The sequence below is a fragment of the Gouania willdenowi genome, unplaced genomic scaffold, assembly GCF_900634775.1.
Source record: "Gouania willdenowi unplaced genomic scaffold, fGouWil2.1 scaffold_62_arrow_ctg1, whole genome shotgun sequence".
Taxonomy (NCBI): domain Eukaryota; kingdom Metazoa; phylum Chordata; class Actinopteri; order Blenniiformes; family Gobiesocidae; genus Gouania; species Gouania willdenowi.
In genome coordinates, this window is record NW_021145227.1 from 798,581 (window position 1) to 823,400 (window position 24,820).

At 40.3% G+C, this 24,820-nt stretch overlaps 2 protein-coding genes across 4 annotated transcripts in view; both read right to left on the reverse strand.

The window, feature by feature from the left end:
• Nucleotides 1-2,001: 2,001 nt before the first annotated feature.
• LOC114460697 (uncharacterized) lies at nt 2,002-11,474 on the reverse strand. Of its 3 annotated transcripts, none has more exons than XR_003673702.1 (4): nt 11,458-11,474; nt 2,554-2,779; nt 2,318-2,445; nt 2,002-2,203 (listed from the first exon to the last, which is right to left on the reverse strand). XR_003673702.1 is itself a non-coding variant. In XM_028442621.1 (4 exons), the coding sequence occupies exon 1, from the start codon at nt 8,490-8,492 to the stop codon at nt 4,599-4,601; it is 3,894 nt and encodes a 1,297-aa protein (XP_028298422.1). In that variant the 5' UTR covers nt 8,493-8,513; the 3' UTR covers nt 2,002-2,203; nt 2,318-2,418; nt 2,554-2,779; nt 4,362-4,598. The 3 variants fall into 3 exon arrangements, 2 of the variants coding, with proteins under 2 accessions (XP_028298422.1, XP_028298421.1); XM_028442621.1 differs by lacking the exon at nt 11,458-11,474 and adding an exon at nt 4,362-8,513 and having other exon boundaries at nt 2,318-2,418; XM_028442620.1 differs by lacking the exon at nt 11,458-11,474 and adding an exon at nt 4,362-8,513.
• Nucleotides 11,475-11,480: 6 nt separating this feature from the next.
• LOC114460740 (uncharacterized) overlaps nt 11,481-24,820 on the reverse strand; it is a gene marked incomplete at its 3' end in the record, with an annotated part of 24,607 nt that continues 11,267 nt past the window's right edge. Inside the window, exons 12-17 of the mRNA XM_028442649.1 lie at nt 15,150-15,230; nt 14,858-14,935; nt 14,679-14,756; nt 14,513-14,596; nt 13,817-13,903; nt 11,481-11,525 (exon numbers count right to left, since the gene is read on the reverse strand). Of these exons, the coding sequence (XP_028298450.1) occupies nt 11,481-11,525; nt 13,817-13,903; nt 14,513-14,596; nt 14,679-14,756; nt 14,858-14,935; nt 15,150-15,230 (453 nt within the window). The remainder of the gene's footprint in view (nt 11,526-13,816; nt 13,904-14,512; nt 14,597-14,678; nt 14,757-14,857; nt 14,936-15,149; nt 15,231-24,820) is intronic.

Consider the following 24,820-nt stretch of genomic DNA (forward strand, 5'->3'; position numbering starts at 1 on the left):
TAGTATGTGTACAAACCCCAGTATGAAGGGAAAAAGCAGTGTAACCAGTGAGATGTCCAGTTTAGACAGCAGTATGTGTATAAATCCCACTTTGAAGGGGAAAACCAGTTAAACCAGTTAGAAGTCCAGTTCACACAGTAGTGTGTTTAAAAATCTCAGTATGAGCTGAAAGTGAACAAACAGCTGAACATGTCAAAGTTTGAATGGTGGAAATCCGTTGGAAAATGGCTGAGCTGTGAAAGAACTAAGTTCTGAGTCTGAATGAGAACCTGCAAACTCCACACTAAAGGAAAATTGGTGATGAAGAGGATGAGTGATGAAGATTTGACTGGTTGAAATCAGTTGAAACCACTCAGAGAACCTGTAAACTACTCAGAGAGAAAATGTTGATTATTTAATGTTTTTTTTTAATCCCTATTTTTAAACATTTCAGAGTTTGAATGGTGGAAATTGGTTGAGAAATGAGAACCTGCAAACTAACCTAGAGTGTACAGCGCAGTACATCTATAGAGGGATGATGTGCTTACACAAATACAATGGTGTTTTCATAATCATATTGTCATATTATTGCATTTTATATTGTAGCTACTCGTATGCTCATTGTATTATTAATATTGTATTTACCTTCTTGGATTATTAACGTATTCCAAATTCGAAATATATTGTTATTGCTATGTTGTTAGTAAGGAACAATACATACCACTGCATTTATTTGAATTGGCAAGAAACGATGTGACAAGTCATTGTTGCCAGATTGGGCTGTTTTTCTGTGAATAAATTTGAGGGGTTTTTGTGTGTGTTTAGATATGAAAACAGAATGCATTTCTGGCAACACTGCTGGTTGCACTAATCCTACATTTTCCATGAACACCATGTTGTGACGTGTCATGCAACAATTGGCTTAAAGTGAAGCTGGCTATGGATGTTTGAGATAAGTGGGTGTTCACGGCTTTCTGAAGAAAACCATGAATATGATCACATAACCACCGATGAAAGTATGGATTACTTTATTTAAAATATATAGTTTAAATGAATTTCCAAAACATTTATTACAAATTCAGTTCATTTGTGGAAAAAAAATTAATTGCAGGAATGTTTTTATCAGCAAATGCATTAAACATAATTTAAAGTACTATGAGATTTGGCAAAAGGAGAATGAAAAGACAAGCAATTCTGCATTGCATATAATATCAAGTTAAAAAAAAGACTGTTAACACAATCATATATAAGTGAGTGTTATAATTATGTAGCCCAAAGTTGCAATCATAAGGAGAGTTATTATGTATTGCTGACAAACACTTTCCTATTTCTAGTGCTTCAATCCCTCACAACCTCCATCACTTACCAGCTGACATCAGACCAGTCCTCCAGATTAGCTGCTCTGGTCCTGAGTTTAACTGACTCTGGTTTTAAAGCATCCTTGTTGTGCTGCTTGTTCTCCTTCACTGAGTTCTAATCACTGCTGGTCCCATGGAAAATTCATAATCTATTGAAATGGTCCACCCTCTGTAACAAGCACTTCTATATTGTAGCTCTACCACCACCTCCTGGCTGTTTATAGATACTGCACTTACAATATTTTTAACTGATAAAATGAACAGCTTTGCTAAAATTATTGATTCCCAATCTATAATTGCTTCACATACCAAAAAACCTGCTAGATGCTGACGCAGCATTTGATTCTAAGCTCATTTATAATAATAGGTCCCACTTGTCATTACAAGGTCATTTATTGACAGCAACAAACAAAAACTCCTTTAAAGGAAATAAAACCACCAAGTCATATCAACACATGAATGAAAAATACTCCTGCAGTAATGACAAGAGAAAAAACAAAGCACAGAATGGAGTAATATGCATATAAACATTTTTTTAATTCAAAAAACAGAAAAAAAAAAAAAAAAAAAGGTATTTAAAGTACATGAAAAAAATTAACATGATTTAACTTGAAAATTTTATTACCACCAATCCCTAAAGATATATTGATACATAAAGGGAGGCATAGGTTATTACTAGAAAAAAGGAAAAATGTATAACTCAGTCAGTGATTAAAGGTCCACTCTACACTGAAAAAAAATCCATTTCAACACTACTGTCAGTCAAAATGCACTGCTAAACCTTCCTTAGTTTTTGTTTTTTTTATTTCTTTTTCCTGGATCATCTTCTTTCTGGTGGTCCGGTTAGCATCCACAGCTTCATTGTCCTGTTGTGGTGGGCACAAAAAAGTGAATAAATGCCATGCAGTAGTTTGACATCAACTAAGCAAACTGAAATGTCAGACAAGTGCAAATCCATATTGCGTTCTTAGTTTCCTTACCTCAGACATTCCTCGTTGCAGCCGTCATGCAGACATGGAGCTGTGGCCATTACCGGACCCATTTAGGCTGTCGGCCGACACTGCAACATCCGCTGCCTAATCTACTACCAGAAGCCAAGTTCAACATTCTAAAGTAACAAGTGTGGCAAATTCATATAGATTAGTTAGACATCTCATCAATTGAGCTAATGTAAATATATGACTAATGAAAATCTCAATCTGGTATTTGTTTTTACCTGACATGCCTGTGGACATCTTCCTGAAGGAGGGAGCATCTGGGAAGAGAGGACTTCTGGGTGGACCACCTGCATGTAATGAAGAGAAATGGTGTCAATTTAAGGCAGTATGTATGTCAAATAATAAAATATTTTTGGGGATAAAACATGAGGCGATAAACTCAGGTCATCAATGGCAGAGATGGTCCAGGAAGCATCTCCAATCTCCTGGAGTATAACTTCTCCTCTGCAACAAGAAAAAGAAATAAAAATGTAGCAGGATAAAAATTGTGATTGTCTGCACAAATAGGTTTCAAACGTGCTTTTTTGGTCTGCACTTTTGCATCTGATCTCACCACTGCAACCTGTCTGTGTGATTTCCCTGGTTTAATTCTATGGGACATGAATGTTTGCTGAACTTATGCAAATTAATAATAAATGTCCTGGAGAATCCCCTGTCCTTAGACCCTCCTTCAACAAGAAAAATTCAATTAAAAAAAAAGAAACAGTGGGAAAATGTATTACACACAAACATGTCATGTACATCCAACATACTACCATAGAGAAGAGACACAGAAAACTGGTGAGTTTTACACTCAAGGTGCCCCTCTCCATTTAACCAGGCTTGGGACTGGCACAAAAGAACACACTGAGTGAGTGTCTTTTGTGGCTGGATTCCCACCACCACACCCTGTTAGTACACACACACACACACACACACACACACAGACAGACACAGACAAACACACAGGTTAGTTAGTACACACACACTGAAACAGACACAGACAGAGACACACACACAGACAGACAGAAACACATAGAGAGAAACAAACACTCACACACAAAGAGACAGACAGACGAAGACATAAGACACACACAGACAGAAACAGACAGAGACACACACACAGACAGACACAGACAAACACACAGGTTAGTTAGTACACACACACTGAAACAGACACACACAGAGACAGAGACACACACACAGACAGAGACAGAAACACATAGAGAGAAACAAACACTCACACACAAAGAGACAGACAGACGAAGACATAAGACACACACAGACAGAAACAGACAGAGACACACACACAGACAGACACAGACAAACACACAGGTTAATTAGTACACACACACTGAAACAGACACACACAGAGACAGACAGAAACAAACACACACAGACAGAAACGAAGACATAAGACACACACAGACAAAAACAGACAGACAGAGACACACACACAGACAGAAACAGACAGAGACACACACAGAGAGACAGAAACAGACAGACACAGACACACACAGAGAGACAGAGACAGACAGACACAGACACACACACACACAGACAGAGACAGAAAGACACAGACACACACAGAGACAGAAACACACAAAGAAACAGACAGACAAAGACATAAGACACACAAACACACACAGACAGAAACAGACAAAGACACATGCAGATACACAGAAAAAGACAGACAGAGAGACACAGAGATAGACTGACAGAAACAGACGGACACAGAAACACACACAGAAACAAACAGAGACAGACACAAAGACACACACACACACACACACACAGAAACAGACACACACAAAGAGACAGAAACAGACATAATACACATACACATACAGAAAAAGACAGACAGACACACACACACAGACAGAAACAGACACACACACTTAGACAGAAACAGACAAACACACACACACAAAGATACACACAAACACAGAAAAAGACAGAGACAGACACAAAGAGACACAGAGATAGACTGACAGAAACAGACAGACACACACACACACACAACAGACCACACTAACCCTAACCCTACCACAGCTTAGGAACTGCTAGCTCCAAGACACCTGAAACACAAAACAGAGAAGAGCGAGGAGAAGGCACACACTGCTCCAGGAATGGCATGTCTCGTTGTAGCAGGCTGTGGAGCTCTTCTCCCCGAATTCTGGTACTGTGTTCTCAGACATTTGACACAATTGGGTTAATGAACAAACAGGAGACAAGGAACATAGAGGAATTGTGTGACGTGCCATGCCAAGGCAACTGGACAGATTTAGCCAGTCAAAATGCAGTAGACAGGACTGTGGTAGCTATAATATGTTTGGAGAACACCTGATTGAACACATTTCTCAGGATGGGAAATGTAAATGTGATCAATCAGAGTGTTCCTGTCTGTGGTAGACTCCGTGACCAATTGTGTGTAGCCTCTGGACAGGAATGCATCTCTGATGCTTTTTGTGCCTGGTGAAAGGAGGTCTTCGTTGAAGTCACCGCAAACAACAATGGGCTGGTGCTTCATGTGTTCCAATGTGTCCAAGAGGGCGTTGAGGTTTGGCAAAAATTTTTGCAAACCAAAATCTGGGGGTCTATACACAGTAGCTACAAGCACTTTGACTGGCGTCCCCACCTTTACGATCAGACATTCAAGGTCAGTGATGCGTTCCGTGCACATCTGAGCCTCTGCCATCAGAGCGCTCCTGCAGTACACAGCAACGCCACCACCGGCCTTCGCCGCCATGTCTGCGCAGGTGCCGTAAGATGCCCGCCTGCAACGATCGAACACGGTGTAACCCTCCAGGACAAAATCCGAGGACACGGGGGACCCTGACAGATGGGTCTCGGTGAGACACAAAACATCTGCCAACCTGAGCTCGTGATGTACCCTCAGGTCCACCATGTGAGATGGAAGCCCTTGCGTGTTGTGGTGCACAATCGTTACAGCGGCTTCCGGTCGCTCCGTGAGATGTAATAGAGGAGTGACGCTCTTGAAACTGGCGCTGCGCATCTGTTGCAAAGCTGACGTGATGGCGGGGTCGGCGTAGATCTTTTTCTCGTCAAAATCGATGATGGACAGACCTTGAAGAGAAGTCGTGCGGCTGAGAGCCACGTACGCCATGCCAGGTTGAAAGATGCGTTTCAGGCTCACGACAGCCGACGTCACGGTCATTCCCTGAACTTTGTGGGCCGTGCACGCAAAGGCCAACTTCAGGGGGAACTGACGTCTCACGACTCCGCCCTTGGTGCCGATGTTCTCCTCGGATCTTTCGATGTACACCAAGTCGTCAGATGGTCCCATCAGCTTCTTGCGCAGAGTCTGTCCTGCCGTGGGGTTGTCCAGTTGGAGTCCCAGAAGCCTCACATCCTTGGGATTCTGTCTGTGAGTAACAATGGTGGCAATGGTCCCAAAGGTCCCGTTGACAAGACCATCCTCCACGTTGAGATTCCTGGTCAGCATAACGCGTGCTCCTTGAGCAGCCATTATGCTGCCCGGCAAATCTCTCTTGTTGCCCTTGACGTTCGGCACAGGCACCTTCCTTCCAGTCGCGGCGTCCTTCCTGAAGTCTTGGGCTAAGATTGTGATGTCGTCTTCCAGCAGGGCTTCCACGGTGGCCGCGTTGTGACTGTCAACCTGCTTGTTGGTGGCAAAGACGTGCAGCGTTCCCGCTGGGCAACCTTTGCCGTCAGAGACGGCCTGCATAAGCAACCTTCTGTCCGAGTTGCTCAGAGGATCTTCCTTGCGCTTCACACGCAGTCGGTTGAGGAGTTGGGCAAAAGCTTGGTCATCCTTCTGCCGCATGATCTCTGTGAGGTTAATCACGGTGAAATGATCTCTCCAGAGATCAAACTCCGTCTCCTCGTAGACACACAGCGGCTTGGCCCGGCCCAGTGGCGGCAGTTGGTAAAAGTCGCCAACCACCAGAACGGACAAGCCGCCGAAAGGTTTTCGGTTTCCCTTCAGCTGCTGGAATCGCCAGTTGACATAGGCAAACAGCTTCTTGGAAACCATGGAGATCTCGTCGATGATGAGAATTTCGACGGACGACAAGACCGCTCTCAGTTCGTCAAGTGTATTTCCTAGGCCCTGGTACGGCGGCTCCAGTGACCGTGGGAGCTTGAGGACAGAGTGCAGCGTTTTGCCGCCGATGTTGAAGGCTGCCGTGCCCGTGAAGGCAGTCAGCAGCACGGCGGGCTGGGACATGTCTGCTATGTCTCGGAATCTGGGGAGCTCCCGCAGAATCCTTGTCGCTTCCGCATAAATGCACCTAATGACGTGGGATTTGCCGCATCCAGCTCCGCCAGAAACAAAGTAGTGGAACGGTTCTGGATCCTGGCCCCACACGCGCAAAAGGCACCACTGCCTTACGGCATAGAAGATGCACGACTGGGTCTCGTTCAGACTCTGAAACATCTTGCGGACAAAGTCGGGACTCAACTGAGGCGCCTCGATTCGGGGAAGTGATTCTCTACCATCCAAGATTGCAAAGTCAGGTACTTCATCTTCTCCCTGCTCCTCTACGATATCATCACGGAGCTCGAGACACTCGTCGCGGTCCACCTCGACCTCGGGTGCAAACGTGTTCCAAGCATTGACGACCGGATTACGATCTGCGTTTTTAAATGCCTTGTCCATTCCTGCGCCGCGCCCTTCGTACCGCTTCCTGTTGTAGTCCACGATGCGTTGGTTTATATCCGAACCTTTGTAGAATTCTTCATACGTGGGGTGATTATCGTCCTTAAGTTCGTCGTCAGATCTGTGCGGGAAGTACAGCTTCAGCAGTCGTCTGAAGTGCTTTTCTGGAGCCTTGGTCTCTGAGTAGCGGGCGTATCGGATGACTGCAGGTTTGCCAGCTGTCCTCTTCGCAATAAAACCTTTGTCGTCTAGGAGGGCGATGGCGCTTTCTCGATTTGCTTGTTGACCGTAGACTACTCTGTATTCCGACGCAAACTCAGCCAAGCACATATAGTCAAATTCTCGAGTATTAGGTCTGTACAAGTACTTGTCGGGTACCCCCAGCATCCAGATCTCATCTGACTCGGAAGCCATCTCCTTCAGTCGACTCATGGGAAGACTCATCTTTAAGGCATCTTCGTCGGTGTTAAGGAAGATTACCGCCCGCGAGCACTTTTTCAGCGGCAAGCTGCACGTGCGAGCCACAGCCTCCTGGGCGCTTACTTCTCTGTGTTTTGCATAGGCTTGCATGATCTTCTTCATTTCGTCAGACTGGTTGATGTCCAACTCCCTTGTCGCCTTGATCACAGAGTCCAAGAATTCAGTCATCTCGTGCTCCGGCTTGGTAATGTATGACATCATGTACTGGGCGCAGCAATAGTCATTAAGGACGTACTGGATGTCCATGTTGGCGTTCCAAGCACGGAGTAGATGTGGGTTGTAGGCGTTGACCCAGGAGTCGTTCGGATGCCGCTTCAGCATGACCACACTCCCGCTTGTTAAGTTTTCTGCGTAAGTCATGTACTCCTCACGCTCCAAGTTACAAAGGCGGAGGAAATCTGAAAAGGTGTCGAACGAGACCTTTGGATCCGAGAGGAGGTCCCTCACATGTTTGAGTTTGTCCTTGGCTTCTTTTTGCCGCTTTTGGATCAGTTCTTTCTCTGCCTTTCTCTGGTCTTCCTGATCTTGACCCTCTTCTTCCCCCAAATCCAAAGGGCAAAACTCTGTGATCCAGGTGATGTCAAACGGCAGCTTGGGGAAGCCATATCGACACGTCACATTTCCCTTTTTGCATGAGGACGAGTGGCTTTTGCTGTGTACTTGAACCTCGGAGACAATTTTGTTGAGCTCCGGTTCCGTCTCGGCGTCAGGCATCTGGCAGGAAATGTAACGGTCGATGAAGTCGCACACCGTCTCGTTAATAACCTCGCCGTAGACTGGAGCATCCTTGACCCACACGAGCATGTGAATGTGTGGGCTTCCTCGGGCCTGGAATTCCACTCGATAAAAGTAATCCTCCACCTCGCCGATGGGCTGCGCAGGTGACAGGATCAGATTTTCCATTAGAGCGTCCACACGCTTTTCAAACATGCGCATGACCGTGACGGGGTTGCTGCGCAGAATGTCACACTTGGCTTTCCAATCCATCTCTGAAAAGTCTCCAAGTGTCTCACCTTGCTGAGCTTTGATGGCCTCAATGACTTCAGGCCATCTCATCTCAGCCGCAGAAAAAGTCAAGAAAAACGTCGGTTTACCTAGTTGCCTCAGCATGCCATGCAGGTCTTTTAAGCTCTTGTGCCAATAAGCGGGCGTGCCTCTAAGAGGTTGCATGAATCGTGTGGCCTCTTTGGTTTGAATTAACCTCTCCACCTCCTCTTTGTCCTGGAGCATGGAGTTTTTGACAACACGCCCGTCTTTAGTGTGGGTCTTACCTTTTCGCATTTGAATGGACATGCTACCTCGCGCGATGTTGGTCTCCGTTACAAATTGCGCAAAGAACAGATAGCTTTGGTCCTCGGCAAACCGTGTGTCTGCTCCAAAAAGCCTGGCGTTGAAATACCGGCTTGGAGAAAGTTTGATGGGTCGACCTTCGTCCAGCGTGTTCTTCCCGGTGGGAAACTGAACGGGGAATGCCATGGCTTCCAGTTTGGGAATGGCGAAAAATCCAATGGGTTTGTTGCCTTGTGCGGGTGCAACGCTGAAAATGCCGTCACCGTACGAAAGTATTTCCTGTGCAATATCAGGCGGTTGCATGCAGGTGTCAAGAGCAAGACCAGGTCTTAGATCCTCCTGCTGTTGGGTGTCTTTTTCGGCCTGTTGTAATTCAGTGGAGCTGTCACAAGCTTGTAGCAGCACCTCGTCCTGGATGTCCTCTCCCCACTGTGCAGCATCCGCAATGTCTTGCTGCAAGTCTCCGTTGTAAGCAGACTGGTCGAGGACCGTTTCAGCCTGGTTGGGCTCAGCATAGCTGTCAGCCGCTTCCAGCATTTCCTGGTCGAGCATGCCTTCTTCTCCCCACTGTGCAGCATCTGCGTGGTCATCTTGGAGGTGGTTTTGGAATGCAGCCTCCTCGTCAATGGTCACGTCAGCGTACTCAGAGTGCTGCTCTTTGAGGTTCTCTAGGGCTGCCAACACATTCTTCATGTTGACGTTGTAGAAGTGCTGGTAGCCTTTGAAACGAATGTGACGCTTCAATTTCACCTGCAGTAGCTGTGTTTCGGTGCGTGGACGTGGAAGACTGTTGACGACGCTTTCCACCTCTGATGGAACACACACGACGGCTCCGTGGACTGCTCGCTGTTGTCCTTTTGGCAATGCGATAATCTTGGCAAATGGAAGAATTTTCGCAATGAGTTGTCTTTCCAGCACGTTGAGTTGTGCCAACTCTGGGGGAATGGGTGCCAACTCCAAATTGTTTGCTACTGCGTGTGTAGGGATCCTCCCACTGCTGAGGTGGCTGTCGCAGTTGTGGCAAATCCACTCCTGCAGTCTTTCGGGTGGTAGAGAACAGGGGGATGAGCACTCAGCATGACAGATGTGCAAGTAGATTCTGGTCAAGCATGCTTCTGCCACTTGAATGTTGGCAGAGTATTTGTTTCTGTTACATGGCTTGACTTGATTCGGAAACATTGTCCTGTGGCAGACGGTGCAGATATATGTTGGTCCTTGACTGATGGTTTCACGAAACGCTGCAATCGCTGTTGCCATGAGTGAATTTAGCACTGGCTGGCCAGGGGTTCTGAGGTGTTGATATTTCCTCTTGATGCTCAGTGCTTTCTGCAATTTCAGATGCAGGTGGAAGGCAGCGTCGGTGGCCAACCTGCGTCTGAGCAGGCTACGGTGTTGATTATGACGTAGTTTGAACCCTGGATCCATCTTGTACCTCTTCATAAAGTGCTCTTTCTGTCTGCTCCGGAAAGCTGGATCCGTGCTGTATCTCTGGACATGGTAATTTTTCTGCTTCATCCGGAAAGCTGAATCCGTGCTGTACCTCTGGACATGGTAATTTTTCTGCTTCATCCGGAAAGCTGAATCCGTGCTGTACCTCTGGACATGGTAATTTTTCTGGTTCATCCGGAAAGCTGGATCCGTCCTGTATCTCTGGACATGGTAATTTTTCTGTCTGCTCTTAAATACGGGATCTCTCTTGTATCTTATTTGTAATCGTTCTTTTAATTTGATATTGAACTTTGCATAGTAGTATTTAAATGATGAGAGCCGTTGTTGGCGATGGCTGTCGTCCGTATATCGAGTTCTCTGTGCCTGAATCTTTTTCTTTTGAAATTCTGCACAACTAGCATACCTTATCCTTTCACGACTTTGTTTCGCCTGGCTGAGTCCATGAGACACTACTTTGTGTTTTGTTAGTGTTTGTTGCTGACAGGCTCTTCTCATGGCTTTTCGCCTTTTGTTTTTGCCAAGTTTAGACAACTTAACTGCTGGCTGTGGGACAGTTGAGGACTCTTTAACGACCTCCTTAATCTTGTCAAAGACAACTGTCTCATGGTCTACCTGCAATACCGGGAGAGCAGGTTCACACACTTTATCTTGGATCTCAATTTCCGTAGGATTATGAGGATGTTCAGTGGGGTTGTTGGTGTGAAACGAAATGGGGACAAACTCGTAACTGGCAGAGTCGCCACGATCTCTGAAGAGTGCGTGAAGGTGGTCAGCCAGGTCACTGAGTTCCGCAAAAGTCAAGACGATCGCCTTTCCTTGATAGGTGGGTAAGCCTTTTTGGTCTCTGGAGTGGGGATCAAACACTCCGTACCTACCAGACGTGTCACGGAAAACAGCGATACACTCTGGCGTGATTATAATTAAAGCCTGGCTGACATCTTCTGAGAGACACTCTAGCTGGGTAGCAAGCGGAAGCCACCACTGCCGTCTATCAGGGCTAGACACTTGTGTTTTGAGGAAGCCACACCTGATGTCACCCATGCTAACATTATACAAACGCCTGTCTGTGAAGACTTGTTTTGGCATCTCTTCGACTGCAAGGTGATTGCTCCGGAAGATGTTGTCATGAATCAGCTGCTGTTTGACTCCTACATACAGCAAATCTCCCTGAGCCAGGACTCTATCGAGTGCAGTACTGGTGAACAGACAATCCTCACTTTGGTATGCTAGGAATGTCAGTACGTTACAGGCGCACTGATGGTTGCGAGAGAAGTCCTTGTACCTTTTGTCGTTTTGCGAATGACTGGCACGGACTGACTCCACACGCAGAGTCTCGTTCCTGGTTTGATCCTGAAATAATGTTAAAAATTGAGCTTTAATTATTTTTTAAGGGCTTTCTTTTTCTGTATTAACGTATTTCATTTGTTAAATTATTGTATTTTAAGTTTCCATTAATACTAGTAATTGTATTATTCAGCGATTTATTATTCTAAAAAAATTATTGTACGTAGTTTCAATACTGACTTAAAATTACATAATTTATATAATAAAACATTTAAAAATAATATAACAAATTGATTACAATATTTAATATACAGTACATATACATGCACACACATGATTTAAAAATAAAATTAAATATGTACTATGTATGTCATATTATATATATATAATTAAATCATTAATTTATATTTTATTTACAATGTAAATATTTTTAGTACTTCATAAACATTCTATTGTGTTTGTCCAATATATAAAATTATTTTTGGGATCATTATTACTACCACATATTCAATAATAATGATCATATATAATTACAGAAATAATTTCCATTGTTTATAGTTTAAATAATTTATTTCTGGATTAAATAAAATATTTCTGATTCTGAAATGTATTATTTTTATATTTAGGATTAGTGATCACTGCTGTAAATAACCAAGCATGGGTTCCAATAAGTTCTTGTTTTAATCTATTACTTTTGGCATTAGTGAAAATTGTATTTATTATCATAAATATTAATACAATTACCAATATTCAATATTTATACTATTTATTTATATTATTTAGCATTATTACCAGCAACTATAAGGGAAACAGAATGCTAATAATTCATTCATATTTATGATAATCATACTAACTATAATTTGCAGTACCCTATATTGAACTATTTTGTTATGAATTTTAAAGGGCACCTCACACTGGTTCTATGCTACATATTATTTCTAAATTGAAATAAATTACAAATCTTTATGCTTTCAAATTGAGGTAAAATGAATTCATCATAATAAACATTATATATACATATACATTATATACATGCACACACACTACCAGTCAAAAGTTTTAGAACACCCTAATATTTCCAGTTATTTAATGCAATTTAAGTCGTGTAAGTCTAATGAATAGCTTTAAATGGTACAAAAGTACTGAAAATCCAAAAGTAAAAAAAATTAAAAAAAAGGTTTGGTTACCCAAAACTGAAAAATATTCTACATTTCAGAATTATACATATAATCCTTTTTCAGTGAATACAAAGTGTGTTAACAATTTAAAGCTGTTCTGCAGCAATAAAGGTTGAATCAGCCTTGAAAGCTGGTGCTACTAATTCCAACTTTTCTTAGTTACGTCCAATCCCCTGTATCAGCATAAAAACAGTGTTGGAACACTGTACATTGATGAGTCAAAAGTTTAAAATACATTTGGGTCTATGAATGGATTCGATGATTTTTTTTTTTCAACTCAAGTTGTTTATTTGTTCTATGCTTTCATTTCAGAGTGCATTGACACAATAAACAACTGGAAAAAGTGTGGAGTTCTAAAACTTTTGACCAGTTGTGTATATATATGATTTTAATAATATAGAATTAAGTATGTAATATGTTATATTAAATATATGTTGTATATAAAATGTATAATTAAATCATTAAATATATTTAAACATGTAATTATATTTAATACTTCAAATACATCCTAAAGTAAAATTTTGGAAATGTATTAAATTTGTCAAAATATAATATATTATTCAATACTATGGAATTATTTTAAGTATCACTATTACTACCATATATTCAACAATAATGATCATATATAATTACAGAAAAAAATGTCTATTGATTATTAATTCAGATTATTCAAATAATTTCCTTCTGGGATTAATAAAATATTTCCGATTCTGTAATGTAGTATTTTTATATTCAGGATTAGTGATCGCTGTTGTTAATAACTAAGCAAGAGTTCCCAAAAAGTTTTCTTGTTTTAATTTATCACTTTTAGCATTAGTGAAAATAGTATTTATTATTATTAATGTTATTTATTACTATTATTATTACCAATATTAATATTTATTTATATTATTCAGTATTATTACCAACTATAAGGGAAACAGAATGCTATTTCATTCATATTTATGATAATTATACCAAGTATAATTCCCAGAATCCTATATTGAACTATATTATTATAAATTTTAAAGGGCACCTAACACTGGTTCTATGCTACACATTTTCTCAACATTTATTGCAATTACAAATCTTTATGCTTTCAAAATGAAGTAAACCACACAGACAAAACTTTACTAACTAACAATAAAGGTGTACCTGAATGTAATATTTAGTGTATACAGGGAAAAGGAATTAACTTACTGGTTCTGTAGGTGGTCCAGCTGAGGTGGATGCAGCCGTCATGAACCAAGGCTCCTTGGCTTGGGATGGAGTAGATGGTTGGTTTGTCTGATAAATGAAAAAAAATATCAATGAATCTTCAAATATGAAACAACTCCTTGCAAAGATAAATCAGTACATGCATTACATTAATTAAACAAAGCTAATAATTGTATTTTTTAATCACTAGCATACAAATGAGATGTGCTGAAAAGGAACTGATAATTGAAGCATACATTTTTCATAGTAGTATGGCTGGGAAGGGGATGCACCTTGATAAATCAATATTGGTCAGATATAGTGAAAATAATGGAGGTCATTGGAAATAAAATTCCAAATAGTTTTAAGATTGTGGATCTGGGAATATTAATTACTTTAAAAATAAACATGTAAAGTTTCTGAGGATTATGATGTCTGTAAAAAACCAACCAGGAGATGGCGCTGTGATCTGGTGCCTACTTCTTTTATTTAAAGCATTCCTTTTAATACAAGTATGAACAGTATAAGGATAATGAGTTTGGAGAAATTAGCTTGTATTGGAAAGAAATGTTTGTTGTACATTTTTGAAAACATAATAAAATACTACTATAAAAAAAAAATAATAATAGTAAGGCTGGGCACAGATGTAGCTATGTTTTGTAAATAATGTCTTTGTTTATTGTGGTGAGGACAATATACCTTGTCAGGAGAAGGTGGATCACAGCCCACATCCGTAATGATCCAGGTCTGACCATCTGGAGAAGGTGGGACAATCTTGGCCGTCTGAATACATAGCAACAAAACGTCAGCGAAACACAGATTTTCAATCACATGATGCATATTATTGAAGAGCACTAATCCTTACCTTTGCAATGGGAGAACAGATGGGGGTGTCTGTATCACTCCAAAGGCAGGGCAATATGGCTGGGGTTAAGTCAACCAACTGGTAACAGATGAGAAGAAACAATAAATTTAAGTGTGACAATGTAGATATTTCAATGAAGATACTGAGTAAGCTGTCTGTGTGTGTGTCAGAAAGCTTACATTGGCCACTGCAGTTGGGAAGCGGGGTGGGTGCCCATCAGGGGTCCTGGGCTGTCTGGGTGCTGCCGGAGCTGCCGTCTGTGTCACACATAGAAACATCAATTAAACATTAATCATTAAAGTTACACAAAGCACTTTTCAAACACTATCATTGCTGTAAAATTCTTAGTTTTTTTAGCTTTTCTCTTAGACAATGAAATTATACCAATTTCCAAACCAAAAATATCATTAATGCACAGAAAATTGAAGCAACAACTGCATTCATCATATATGGAGAGAAAAGAAAACGTACTGTCTGAGCTGAGGAAGAAGGGCCCAAAGGAGCGTCGTCCTCCGATCTCCAGGAACGCGGGGCTGGAGGCGTTCCAGCCACCTAACAAAATATCATAGTATAACATTTTAGATGGTGAAGACATTCTACTTGTCTCTGTGAGGACCGTGAATGATGCAAATAAATGAGCTGCAAATGTGGGTCACTTTTACCTTGATCGCTGGAGATCGTTGGCTGTCCCGCGGGCGGGAGCGGCGTTTATGTGCAGGGGACGCCACCTGTGCAACCAACAAGATACAAATTACTTGAAGAGCTAAAGAACAATGTAAAAATATATTTTACTGTAGCAATCAAAGATGATTTATTATTAGTTTTACTTTATTACAGGTGATATTAAGAAACATTCAGAATTAAATGTTTAACGTTTTATGTAAAAGTCTTCTGCAAGAGATAAAATGTGAATCAATCAACTTACCTTCTTTGCTTTAGGAGAAAGCTGGAAGTCCGCCAGGCAAGAAAGATGAGAGGGAGAGACTTTCTCCATGGCACTTAGCGCTGTGCCGCTGAACCAGACGGGGTTCAGTGGAAGGAAGCTCTCCTTCTCCTGTAAAACACAAAGCAGACACTACTACTTACAGTTTGTCCTGTCAAAAACCATCCAACAGCATCTTAAAGGAACATTTGAAGAATCACAAACCTGCTGATGAGCCATCCTGCGCTGCGGAGAACCTCTGGACTTTGGAGATTCTCCAGGAGGGCTCGTCTGCAATGATGAAAAGCATCAAATTGAATTAAAACAGGTAAACTGTCACTAGTCCTAAAGTGATCATTGTATGATGCCACATTTTACCTTGCCACCCTGACCGATGGTCCGCCACTGGTGGGTATCAGGGCTGCGTGGAGCTGGGGAGCTCTCCCTCACAACCAGTATAGGAGTGACTTTCCTAACTGGAGGTGATGGCTTGGGAGAGACCCAGGGCGTAGGAGGTGGTGTCGCCAGATGTTGGCTGGCAGCGGACCAGAACAACTGGACGAGGATGGGCATCCCCTTATCATCACTCAGATGGACCTACAGAAAAAAGACATTAAAAGAGAAAGACAAAATATTTTAATATCAATGTGTCAATGAGCATCTGGTGTTGACTCATTTTAAGTCAACAACTTTGTTTTTCTTAGATATTGTACTCACACCATCCTTGCTCCACAGCGCCAAGTTGCTCAGGGGGAAGTGCTCTGTAGCGCTGAAGTACTTCACACCTTGAAAAACAAAATAAAACATGAGTCATCATGGTACCAATATATCCATTTAGACTCATGAATTATTAAAATGTAGTTCATATATTTTTTCTTTTGATTTCTCAATGAATGGATGTAGAGAATATTTTTTTCTCTTACCCAAACGAGCAGTCACACGGCGGTATTCTTGCCGTAGCAAGTCCTGGTGTTGGGGCTCAACAGCCAGGCGCGGCGGGAAGTCAACGACAAAAACCTGCACAAAATAAAATGTGATAAAATTAAGATTACACCATCATGCAAAATCACACATGTTCACCAAGTCAAAAGCTACAAGATATGAAAGAAAAGCTTACCTTAGACTCTGGCCAGCGGTGGCTGCAAGTGGTGAGGAGGTTTTTAAAGTCCCCACCAGCCACGTCAACGGTGGTGCTGGTCAGGTTGTTGCCGGGGGCCATGACGCAGACGGCATCAGGCGAGTGAGGAACTGCAGCGTGCAGAACCTCAGTGCGGATCTCTGAACCAGAAGCCCCGCATGCCGACAGGAAACCAAAGCTCAGCTGAGACTCTGGCATCCGGACAAAGCCATCTACAATAGCCCGTAGATGGGAGTTCCCGACAATCAGAACAGTCTGCAAAACAAATACCACAGCTTTAGCATTAAAATCACAATTAAAATACAATATAAAGTACTTCTTTAACAGAGTGAAAGATTCAATAACAGTAATACCTTCTTGCCAGGGAGCTCAGGCGGTATGACCAACTTGTAGCGGCGCCCGGTTAGGGGCGAAGTTAGCCATTTCAGGACCCTGTGGCGGTGACCAGTACCGCCGCCTGTTTACAAAAAACAGAGCAAAAGAGAATTAAAAAGGGATTTCAGACATAGAGATAACATAACTATCACTGTTTTTACTAGTGAATGAAAACACTAGTAAAAAAAAAAAAAATGTGTGATACACAAAATAATTAGTTAAGATATTTAATGATAAAAACAATCTAATACTTACGTGCTTGAAAGGTGGCACGCGTGTCACCCACTCTCCAGAACGGTCCAGCTGGCAGGGACGAACCAACCTTCTGTTGAAAATAATAAACATTAAATTTCACACTGTGTGAATGATGTCAACGTGTCACACTGAATAGCCTGTGGGTTGTATAAGTCAGCATGTCAGTTCTGATGCAAACATACCTTGTTCAGAGGAGAGCGGGGGCAGGGGGTTGCGTCACTGGGATGAGGAGCTGGGGCGGGCAGCTCGGACGCATCCAGCTTCCTCCAGCGCTGCTTCTGGGCCTGGGAGCGTCTTCCCTTCCGAGGCATCCTGAAACAAAAAGAGTGGGGGGGGAGGGAGAGACAAAGCAAAACCTAATCTAACCTAAAATAACTTAAGCTAAACCTAGCTAACCTAAAGTGAAGTCTGAGCTATCTAATAATATTTATCTAATCTAACTTAATATATTAACAATAACAATGAAAAACTCTTAAAATAACGTGAAGCAATAAGTGAGGGGGCTGACCAAGGGGCTGACCAAGGGGCTGACCAAGGGGCTGACCAAGGGGCTGACCAAGGGGCTGACCAAGGGGCTGACCAAGGGGCTGACCAAGGGGCTGACCAAGGGGCTGACCAAGGGGCTGACCAAGGGGCTGACCAAGGGGCTGACCAAGGGGCTGACCAAGGGGCTGACCAAGGGGCTGACCAAGGGGCTGACCAAGGGGCTGACCAAAGGGCTGACCAAAGGGCTGACCAAAGGGCTGACCAAAGGGCTGACCAAAGGGCTGACCAAAGGGCTGTCCAAAGGGCTGTCCAAAGGGCTGTCCAAAGGGCTGTCCAAAGGGCTGTCCAAAGGGCTGTCCAAAGGGCTGACCAAAGGGGTGTCCAAAGGCTGAAAAGAACAAAGAAAATACAAATCCGTTAGCTGCAATCCCTGATATAAATCAGTAAACCGCAATATTAGCAACAATACACAATAACTAAATATCTAATGTCTCCACTATGTCAGCATTGCTATGATTGTTTTTCATATTCACAACAACTTAACAATAATTAAACTACAGTAAAAAAACATCTATAATCTACCATCACTGCTGACTCACAAACTGAAATAGCTCACAACCAGTTTACAATATGACAGATAAAGGCCTGACAACAACTGCTGAATTAAAGTGCTAAATTGTTTTTTGCTTAAAAGTCATATCAAACACGTTTGCTCATTTAACCACATTATTTTTTTAAGCAAACAGTATTACGAGGTGCAGGCAATAATATATCAGTCACCATTTTACAAAGAAAATGGTTCAACCTTAATTAAGTTATAAATCACTTAAAGCTACTTTAGTTTTTTTCACTTCAAAATACATTATATATCTAACTAAAAAGCAAGGGCGGTCTGTGGGGATGTGTGTGGAGCAAATATCTCCAGGACGCGGTGCAAGTTCAATTTGAAACTCGGTCGACGGGTTCAAAATACCCCGAGTGTGTGTATCTGTTATTTTGGAGTAATTTGGTCATTTCAAAATGTTTATTTTAATTTTATTTCACTTCTGGACGGCCTCGAAAACAAACCTATTCAGCTTTTGACCTCAGGGTGTGAGGGGGCGCTAGCGCACCATGTGTTGAGAGACGACTTCCGGCATCCATTTTGAAGGCGAAACAGATGAACTGTGAATCAACTGTTATTCATCCACGTTCCAAATACCCGAGTGTGTATCTGTTATTTTGGAGTAATTTGGTTGATATTAAAAAGGTTTTTGTACCGCTAAAAGTCATTTAAGTTAATATTTCATGGTTATTTAATATTATTCCCGTGATTCCAAACTTACTTTAAATTTCGTGTCACAGACGTCACTTCCTCCTTAGTCTCCATGAGTGTGGGCGGTGCCTGTGCTGATGGTCATTACCATATCGCAAACATTCTGCTTCTTCAGACAGAGGAATGTAACGTTTTTTTGAGCGGATGAGTCCACTATGATTATTGTTTTTTCTGCGCAACGGTGAGTGTTTCTTCTCATATGTGCTAAGAAAGATGCTAGCAGCTACAATGTAAACAAACACACACACGGTTGATGTGCGTGCACTACATCGGGATGTACATGGTGAACTCAGAGCCGTTGAGAGAGATTTGCGACTTTGGTGTTGCAAAACGTTTTTTTTTTTTGTGGTACTTTCTGATCTCTTTTACACACACACTATTATATTATTGTTATTGCTATTCTCATATTATTCTTTTTTGTTTTATTATTTTATCTTATACTGACTGGTATTGTCATTTTATTATTATTGCTATAACCTTATTATTTTATGTTGTTATTGTTTTTATTGTATTATAGTTGCTGGATTTTCATTATATTATTGTTATTGCTATTGTATAATTTTACTATTGTATTGAAGTTATTGCTATTCTTATAATTACCATTATATTCTTTTTCATTATTAATATATTTTTTTTATTATAGTTACTGGTGTTATCATTGTATTATTAGCATTGCTATATTATCATATTACCTTATAATTATTTAATATTGTTAATTATTAATATTGTTTTTAGTACATTATTTTTGTTATTGCAATTATTACCATTACAACATTACTTTTATTACTATTAATAGTTTCACTATTAATATTATATCCCTATTAACATATTTATTATTATCAGGGCTCTACACAAACTTATCCAGTGGTGTGACAAACTTTCTGTTAGTCGAGGGGTACAGCATAGACATACATGCTGATAAATAGTTGACTTAACTGGTTACCGTAGTTACCGTGTCTCTCTTAACCTGCGATGGTTTATGTGCAAGAAGTGCACGCGCATGTGTGATAGATAACGCACGAAGGAGATGACACAGTAAAATAAAACTATAAAAATTAAACACTATTTATACAAAAAGTACACAAAATGACAACAGAAATGCATAAAAATATACTAAAAGCTCCAAAAAGACAAAATTACTCCAAAATACATATATTACAGAAAAATACACACAACAACAACATACATATGAAAATGACTCAAAATAGACAAAACTAAATATTTATACAAAAATACACAAAATAACAGAAATGCACAAAACTACACTAAAAATACACAAAAAGATTCCAGAATCACACTGCATTGGCAACAAAAAAAACTATAATTATACAAAAAATGCACAAAAACACAACAGAAAGATACTGTACTGTTCACTAGTTTTCTCATATTTAAGTTCAGTACACTTGAAAAGTCAATACTTAAACAAATGTATGTCATGAAAATATTTTAATGTGTGTTAAAAAAAATATATAAAGATACAATTTGTTAAAGCTTTTAATTTATATATAGAAAATTATTGCATATTTACTTATAACATGACATTAAAAAAACAATAAGTTTAAAGTACATTTATATTGTGTAATATAAATATAAACTTTTTTCTCCTCTCATTACCACCATCTCCTGGCTGTTTATAAATACTGCACTTACAAGGTTTTTAAAGATAAAATAAACTGCATTGCTAAAATTATTGATTCCCAATCTAACAGGATCCTCAAATAGAACCATTTTGACATAGAACAGTGTTTCTTAAACGTTATTGTCCCATGTACCCCTTAGCTCATGTTATACATGATCTATTAGTGTCTGTAGGCTCATCTAAACTCTTTCCTGTGTCTCATCCAACATTAACCTTGAATTTTGGCCTTTTTATTCATTTACTTCTGATTATTTTTGCTCATTTTAGAACTTAAACTTCAGCTTTTGGTGGATTTTAAAGAGTTGTGCAACAAATTATGATTGATGGATATAAAAAAATACCTGCTCAATGAAGACAATACAGTGTAGAAAATTCTATACATAGTTACAATTATGACAAATAATAAATATATATATATATATATTTGTTTTAGTTGATGTATTTGTAGTGCTACAAAAATTACTTGAATTTGATAACACATGATTATGTTAGTCAACATACTCATTGCTAATTTCTTGCAACATATCAAGAATGCCTATTAATCCTGCACGTTGGCAGTTAATTAAATATTTCCCCACACAATAAAATCTGTATTTTCTTCCAGAATAGTCTTTTTGTTGGTTTAGTTATCTTACCAGGAATTTGGTTAAAGATATTTATTGCACAATGCGATTTATTTTTAGGTTGACATTATTATATCATGATTTTATTTGGTGTCAATGTAATTTATCATTAATAACCTTTGTAAGAGATAACTGTTTTTAATATTTTCTTATAGCTAATAGTGATCTTTGCAAAAGAGTCAAGGAGCCACAGGTTGCACACACCTGTTAGTGCCTTAGTTTGGGAAGCACTAGAATATACACAAATCTCTGCAAACATTTTTTAACCTAGGGAATACATGTAATTAAATAAAATATTCTGGTATTTAATGTTAACCTATCATTATAATTTTTGTTAAAAGCCATTAATTAATATACCTGTTTATATTACCTAATGCAACTGTAATAATAAATAAATGATCTTTCATTCAACTTTTAAACCTCCACATCCTAAACATTAACATCAGTTAATTAAAACAGCAGCTAGCTATAACAGCAGCTAACTATAACAGCAGCTAGCTATCATAGCAGCTAGCTATCACATCAGTTAATTATAACAGCAGCTAGCTATAACAGCAGCTAGCTATCACAGCAGCTAGCTATCACAGCAGCTAGCTAGCCAGCTATCACAGCAGCCAGCTATCACAGCAGCCAGCTATCACATCAGTTAATTATAACAGCAGCTAACTATCACAGCAGCTAACTATCACAGCAGCTAACTATCACATCAGTTAATTATCACATCAGTTAATTATCACATCAGTTAATTATCACATCAGTTAATTATCACATCAGTTAATTATCACATCAGTTAATTATAACATCAGTTAATTATAACATCAGCTAATTATCACAGCAGCTAATTATCACAGCAGCTAATTATCACAGCAGCTAGCTATAACAGCAGTTAACTATCACAGCAGCTAACAATCACAGCAGCTAGCTATCACATCAGTTAATTATAAAAGCAGCCAGCTATCACAGCAGCCAGCTATCACAGCAGCCAGCTATCACAGCAGCTACCTATCACATCAGTTAATTATAACATCAGCTAATTATAACATCAGCTAGCTATCACAGCAGCTAGCTATCACAGCAGCTAGCTATCACAGCAGCTAGCTATCACAGCAGCTAGCTATCACAGCAGCTAGCTATCACAGCAGCTAGCTATCACAGCAGCTAGCTATCACAGCAGCTAGCTATCACAGCAGCTAGCTATCACATCAGTTAGCTATCACATCAGTTAATTATAACAGCAGCTAGCTATCACATCAGCTAGCTATCACATCAGCTAGCTATCACATCAGCTAGCTATCACATCAGCTAGCTATCACATCAGCTAGCTATCACATCAGTTAATTATCACAGCAGCTAGCTATCACATCAGCTAGCTATCACATCAGCTAGCTATCACATCAGCTAGCTATCACAGCAGCTAGCTATCACAGCAGCTAGCTATCACAGCAGCTAGCTATCACAGCAGCTAGCTATCACAGCAGTTAATTATAACAGCAGCTAGCTATCACAGCAGTTAATTATCACAGCAGCTAGCTATCACAGCAGCTAGCTATCACAGCAGCTAGCTATCACAGCAGCTAGCTATCACATCAGCTAGCTATCACAGCAGCTAGCTATCACAGCAGCTAGCTATCACAGCAGCTAGCTATCACAGCAGCTAGCTATCACAGCAGTTAATTATAACAGCAGCTAGCTATCACAGCAGCTAGCTATCACATCAGTTAATTATCACAGCAGCTAGCTATAACAGCAGCTAGCTATAACAGCAGCTAGCTATCACAGCAGCAGGCTATCACAGCAGCTAGCTATCACAGCAGTTAATTATAACAGCAGCTAACTATCACAGCAGCTAGCTATCACATCACTTAGCTATCACAGCAGCTAGCTATCACAGCAGCTAGCTATCACAGCAGCTAGCTATCACAGCAGCTAGCTATCACAGCAGCTAGCTATCACAGCAGTTAATTATCACAGCAGTTAATTATCACAGCAGTTAATTATCACAGCAGTTAATTATCACAGCAGTTAATTATCACAGCAGTTAATTATCACAGCAGCTAGCTATCACAGCAGCTAATTATCACAGCAGCTAATTATCACAGCAGCTAATTATCACAGCAGCTAGCTATCACAGCAGCTAGCTATCACAGCAGCTAGCTATCACATCAGTTAGCTATCACAGCAGTTAGCTATCACAGCAGTTAGCTATCACAGCAGCTAGCTATCACAGCAGCTAGCTATCACAGCAGCTAGCTATCACAGCAGCTAGCTATCACAGCAGCTAGCTATCACAGCAGCTAGCTATCACAGCAGCTAATTATCACATCAGTTAATTATAACAGCAGCTAGCTATCACAGCAGCTAGCTATCACAGCAGCTAGCTATAACAGCAGCTAGCTATAACAGCAGCTAGCTATAACAGCAGCTAGATATCACATCAGTTAATATTAACAGCACTAGAATGTACACAAATCTCTCCAAACATTTTTAACCTAGGGAATACATGTAATGAAATAAAATATTCTGGTATTTAATGTTAACCTATCAGTATAATTTTTGTTAAAAGCCATTACATAATATACCTGTTTATATTACCTAATGCAACTGTAATAATAAATAAATGATCTTTCATTCACCTTTTAAACCTCCACATCCTAAACATTAAATCAACATGTGCAGACAAGTAAAAAAAAAAAAAAACTAAACATTAAATCAAAACACTAATCTATCAAATCAATCCAATCATGATGTAAAAACGTTTATCCTTCATGGCTTCAGGTTAAATGTGTGAAGTATCATGTATCTATACCATGTGGAAGCCACCATGTGCTACAGCTAGCACCTAGCAAAGCTAAACCATTCTCAATAATCAATAATGTTTCAACCTTCCCATTAAAGCACACACTACATTAAGCTAACACAAGAAACATTTTATCACCATCTTACAAACACCAAATGCCAAGTTTAATGCTAATAAATCGTATAATAGCAACGTGAACATGAACTAACACATTTTCATCGACAATAAAAGTCTAAACATCGTCTAATCATAGTTTTTTTCACTTCAGAATCGACTATACAATTGTTCCTCTAACTTTTAGCATTCAACATACATTTGCAGCTTGAAACTTAATAGCACATTAAGCTATGCTAAAGCTAGCATAGCTAATAAAAAAAACCACACCCTTACCTCTGTGAAGACCGATGAACAATGAGCTCAGCAGAGGAGATTGGTTTTAACCGGAAGGCCAGAGCAAATAGCCAATGACAGAGCAGGATGCTCAGAGACTGTTGCTGATTGGTGGCCTCTTGGCTCTGCATTTTTTAAAAATCCAAACGCCCAGAATTATCAACAGTGTATTAAGGAGTCTGACTGTGCTGAACTAGTGATA